Source organism: Mizuhopecten yessoensis, unplaced genomic scaffold (genome assembly GCF_002113885.1).
Source record: "Mizuhopecten yessoensis strain PY_sf001 unplaced genomic scaffold, ASM211388v2 scaffold7515, whole genome shotgun sequence".
Taxonomy (NCBI): Eukaryota; Metazoa; Mollusca; class Bivalvia; order Pectinida; family Pectinidae; genus Mizuhopecten; species Mizuhopecten yessoensis.
In genome coordinates, this window is record NW_018407086.1 from 53710 (window position 1) to 59709 (window position 6000).

The 6000-nt window shown below is 42.2% G+C and overlaps 1 protein-coding gene across 1 annotated transcript in view; it reads left to right on the top strand.

Annotated features, from left to right (window-relative positions):
* Positions 1–6000, top strand: part of LOC110453818 (lactase-phlorizin hydrolase-like) — a gene marked incomplete at its 3' end in the record, with an annotated part of 105186 nt that overhangs the window by 49395 nt on the left and 49791 nt on the right. Inside the window, exon 26 of the mRNA XM_021502987.1 lies at positions 4509–5137. Coding sequence (XP_021358662.1) covers positions 4509–5137 — 629 coding nt within the window. The remainder of the gene's footprint in view (positions 1–4508; positions 5138–6000) is intronic.

A 6000-nucleotide genomic window follows, 5' to 3' on the forward strand; every position in this document is an offset into this window, starting at 1 on the left:
GGTCAAGGTCACTGTTACTATTTTTAAAAAGATCATTGTCTGCTGCTGTAGCAGCTTCATTCCTTGAAGGGTTTCCATCGATTTGAAAAACTAATTAAGCGCCAGTAAGAGACAGAAACCACAAAAACACTTGATTGTTGACGCACGGCTTTACTGGGCACCAAACCGGAAAACGAAGACACACACTAATGATATGACCTAGAACCCAGTATTTGGCAGTAGATCCGGAAACATAATGCACGGTAGTGGCGCTACCTCTTTTCTCTAAAAAAAACAAGGGACATATCCCACAGTTTGAAAAGTGTTGTTGCGAGAAGATAGCTACCCACCACTGCTGGCTTGGTTATCTGACCAAGTGTGTACATAGACATAAATACAAAACACTAGTACTTTAACTCAAAGTCAGAAATCTACCCATTAAAAACAAGGGGCATATCCCACAGTTTGAAAAGTCTTGTTGCGAGAAGATAGCTACACACCACTGCTGGCTTGGTTACCTGACCAAGTGTGTACATAGACATAAATACAAAACACTAGTACTTTAACTCAAAAGTCAGAAATCTACCCAGTTCAATTGTACATAATAAAGTCCCTATAACGGTTAGGGAGATTGCACTCGCGCCTTGGACGAGAGGACGTAGTAGGTTCAGGGTTGATTTTGTCCAGAGGTGGCAGCACAGGAGTACTGCTATCGTCGTCACTTGTTATAGGATCATGTGAATCATCATCGGACGGTAGAGAGTGCTGAGCTGGCACTGAGATCACCATGGGGATGTCCGGGATTTGAGGTGTAGATGCCTCATTTTAATGACTGTTGATTCCGCCTTCTCGTCATCAGTAGACCCGTATGCCATTGAGGAACCAGGGAAAGCATTGTTCACAATAGTATTTCTAGAAATTATGGGGACATAGTTAGCAATTTGTCCTAACATTAATTCCAACATTCTCACTTTTTGATCACGTGTCCGCCGCCTTGCTTTGGGTACAGGCTCGCCATCATCCACAAAACCCCTGTGCTGTGTTGTTCTCGTTTTCTTCTGCCATTGTACGCCATCAACCAGAAACGGGGCAAAGTTGGGGTCTAGAGAAAGGGTATACATGAGATTCTGCCTCCAATTCTCAAAAGAATTGACTGTTTCAGTTTTTGTAAGGCACCATTGTTTCGGGGCCCTGTGCGTGTAAGCCAATTTTTATCAAGGGCGTTCCACAGTAGAAATGACACCACGATGCGGTTTTAGACTGTTACCTTATTGTGCGTGGACGATTCGTTTCTTCATACGTTTGTTGGAAGATGTGAGTTCATATATACCGCTGCCACCACGCCAGTAAGAGACAGAAACCACAAACACACTTGATTGTTGACGCACGGCTTTACTGGGCACCAAACCGGAAAACGAAGACACACACTAATGATATGACCTAGACCCGGTATCGGGCAGTAGATCCGGAAACATATTACACGGTAGTGGCGAAGGTCCATAATATCAGACAAGTTTCAATTGTTTTAGCAATACTATGCTCGTTATATATATTTCATTGAAAATTATGATTAAGGGATGGGCTATTAAATTATGACCCTTACTCAAAAACATGTTCTTTATTATTTACTGCCATTCTGTACTGATGTACCACCGCCTTTATTCCATTATTTGAATACTACATACACAGCATCCATGAGTGCCCACGGCACTTTGATTAATATTAATATTACATTCTTGGGAGAAGAGAATAGGTTTTTTGTATAAATTAAAAATGTAGGCCCGTAGGGGGAAAAATGTAGGCCCGTAGGGGGACGTCAACATTTTCCTCGGGTTGGTAATTATACGTTTTAGAAAGGTTCATGTAGCACTTCCAATTAAGCGTTTACGTGTGATGTTTCAATGCCTTGCACGGTATGTACACTATCACTTTAATCAGAAAAATGGCAAGCGAAGCGTATCACAAAATTGCCTTTGGGGTCCCACTCCCGGACACTGCCATCAAAACTGAGCAACCATCTCTTATACTATGGGTTATTTCCCCCTCATCTATGCCAGTGTTTTTAAATATTGCTTAGTCTACTGTACATTGCTGATGTTGTAACAGCCTAATAAAATATAATTATGTTTGTGTGATCTAGATATCTAAACTGATATCCATAACGAAGAATAGCTGCACGACTGATATATCCCTCTAATCCAGCCACAGGACAAACCAGCTGATCCTCTTTACGCACCAACGCTCAATGTCTACCCAACAGTATGAGAAATGATACTCCCGGTGTTGTCGGCCATCTTCTAAATTTCCAGCGTAGTACAACAACACAGATCAACAGTTCGATCCTCACAAAAAAACAGTATTTTTAAGAAGGCTCGGTCTCTAAGCAATATGGATTTCGTTGGTTACAAATGTGCTTTTGTTATTTGTTTATCCATATACTAAATTATTTTCCGAAGCTTATCAGAACAACAATGGTTTGGCTTGTTTCACCTTAATTCTCGACTGGGCTTGTTCCAATTGGATAGCCTTAACACGATTCCTCATCTTAAGACTACATGTAGGATTTCCTGCCCTCGCATTAACCTATTTCCTCTACCATAGGATACAAAAATAGTTTTCAACTGCCCTATCAAATCTTAAACAGTTCCGAATGCTAAAGGCATTGGACAATGACATGTGATACTGGTCATACCAACAAAAGGACAATTGATATCATGCACTGAAGTTTTCCCTTTGGAATCTTTATAAACAAGGTACTTGCATACGTCATCTGGTGTTGCAGTTATGAGAATATGTCCGATAAAAGCTTAAAATTCCCTCTCCAGTACAGATTTCTTATTATTTAAGCCGAACTGTCTACTTTGTCCTGAAGATAATAAAGTCTAATTTGAACCCTATCTATATAAGATGGATCTCCTCACCTGATTGACAGTATATAAAACCCTCGTCATTGGGGTACACCAGGCAGTAGATACGACCGCTGGTATCCACATTCTCGGTATGTATCTAGGTAGATTCTGAAACGGCACCAAATACTACTTTAGCTGCGCACAGATCAGACACTAATGTCCTGGTAGAAAATCCATGTTTGTAAGGTTCCAAAATATCGTTGCCCTCCCCTTTCTGTCCTAACACTATCCTCCTAACACAGCAGAACTGCATGAACGGCTTCCACAATGGTAAGGGGTCTAGTTTGGAAAGATAATAGTGCATGACCTAACTTTCTGCTCACCCAGGAATCTCAATGCTAAGGATATAAGGAAAAATGGGTGGGAACAAATATGGTGCATCCTCCTGACGATATTTTGTGCGAACAGGTTTACTCCACTAGAACCTAACATAGGGCAAGTTGTATAGCGCTTCAATGAGTTTCCTGATACGTCCTTCATAACATTTGAGTCTAGAGCCATCAGATCAACCGGGTGGAGACCGCATTTCCTTTGAACTATATTCCATGCATCCGGTGTCAACATACACTCATTCAATGAAAACCTGTGAGATTCCCTATCAGCTTTTCTGCTGAAGGAATATACTGAAGCTTCAGACCAATGCTATGCTCTTGTGTCTCTTCAAAAATGTTCTTTACAAACTTACAAAGCTTTTCATCTTTGTAAACTTGGCCCTCCCATGCAGCTACAACTGTCAGATTGTCAACTCTAACATCAACCCTGTGATTAACTGACTCCTTATTCACAACACAAATGGTTTGAAATAAGGCGTGCCACCTTAAGTGGATCGGACGAGCATCTTCATTTCCAAAGGCATCGCCTAATGCTTCAGAGTGGTCTACAACAGCACCGCAGCCGCCAAACAAAGAAGCGTCTGTAGTGTTCATCTCTATATGGAATATTCCCTTCCCATCTATCCAGGAATTGTTAATGCTCGACCTCAGTTTTGAGTTCGTCGATCAACCTGACAAATTTTACTATTTTTCGACGCCAACCTTATAGCCCTATTTACCTCCAATACATACAACTTGGCTGCCTGTACTGGTAGCTTCAGGGATATGCATTTTCCTGCAAATTTCTGTAGGGTGCGAAAATCAGCACTTCGTCTCTCAAGAATGGAGTCGCGTAGCCTGTAGCTATCAAACATGTAGTATGGTAACATACGCGCTAGCTCTAAATCCAAATGGTACTGGGTTAAATAAAATATGCCATCCCGCGAATTGTACCCCAGCATATGTCCTGCAGTCTGGGTTAAGATTTATACGATCATACGAAGATTTGTTGTCAACTGAACTTATGAAAGAATTTGGTTGAATAATCCGCGGTACCTCCTTAAGTGTATCTAACACAAACGGTTTGTCAGCTATACAGAGGTTCAAATAGTCTCATCATGACAATAAGTAGTCACGTGGACAACGTAAACAAGTAAACTTGTGAGATATGTCACATGAAAGTGACGTTTCACACACAGATTCAGTTCAATGCTGTACACTCCACCAGCAAGGACGTTTCAGTGGCGGTGATCGGCAAAATCAACATTTGGATATTTTTGGTCGGTGTAAATATCTAAAACTACACCAGGTGTATGGAGAAGACACTCGAGGACTTCATTGCGTCCGGTAATAGACGTTTCGACGGTCTTGGGGAGAGATTGGCCAACATAACGCTGAATCAAAACCAAGCGTCTGCCGACCACGTGGCTTTCAACCCGTTCGCGAGTGACTTGAATTTTCGACTTGTGTCCCCCGGTCCCACAGGTGTGCAGAATGTGCAAGGTGCAGCCGGGATTAACCGTGTTGATATCCAAGGCGGATTTAATGCTATAAAGGACAGTGTAGCTAAAAACCAATTACCAGCTGAGATACGACTGCACGAATCGCGTCAAGAAGTTCAACTATCTGATCAGCCCGCATTCAACGTTATTTCAAAATGTGGACGATACGCCGAGACAGCTGTTCTGGACGCTAAAGAACCCGGTGAAGTGATAACTCAAGAAAAATTGGAGCAGTTATTCACAGTCAGCTTCGCACAGCTCAAGTACTTACAGGACGAATACGCATCTATTGTTGTCAGTGGCCATTACGACGCTACTACGTCAAAACTGCTTCGTTCCCTACAACGTAACACTTCCGGATTGAACACCGAATCCCTAGAGGCATTACGTTCGGCAGCAGCACTGGCCACGGTGACCCGACCCAAGAGACAGGGACGTACACAGTCTTCAGGACGACACCCTTTCCTATAATAATAGGTCGAACACAAATCTGACGTGTTTAAATCATATGGAACGAGAACTTTTCTCCAGCTGCCTAACAACTATAACTGTGAGAATACTGCGGACAAGGAAGACTGTTTATTGACAAAATTGTGCGATACAAAAGTAACATATGTACACTGCACCCCGCAAAGACTTACAAGTACATTAGATACATCGTATGGCATCAAGGACAGGCTCGGACATTTGATACATTGTACATTCAACACAGACTCGGGGACACGAGTGTACATTACGGTTCACGCCCTTACATGACGGGGTATTGGGTAGATAAATTGACTCGGGGCATGCACTATCATATGCATTCCCCTTAAATTTTCCTTAAAAATTATTAAATACTTTCTAAAGTCTATCCCTTTCACTCTCCAATCCAAAACCTCACCACTCACTCCAATGCTATCCCAAGTGTCTACATGCTCGTGGAGGTTACCTGCTATCTAATGTTCCAGCTCAAAACTACATCCCACTCATAACGAATAAAATTAAATGTCAATTTAAGTTAGAGGAGCATTTCCTCAGTCTCCATCCCTGAAAGTACAGGTTTAAACTGTTCTACAAGATATATTAAACACCTTTCCTAGGTGTACAAGAAAGTGTCCATTCACCAAAATTCCAAACTCTGGCTGTCCACATTAGACGAACTATAGTTATTTGTGGCTCAATCTAACTTCATTCTTTCTTAACCTTTGGACGGTTATACATAAAATGCCCCATCGCATTCCACACAAAGCAGGGTTCCTTCTAGCGGGGTTCTAGGTCTACCCCCCTGGCGAGATGGGGGGGGGGGGGGGGGGGGGG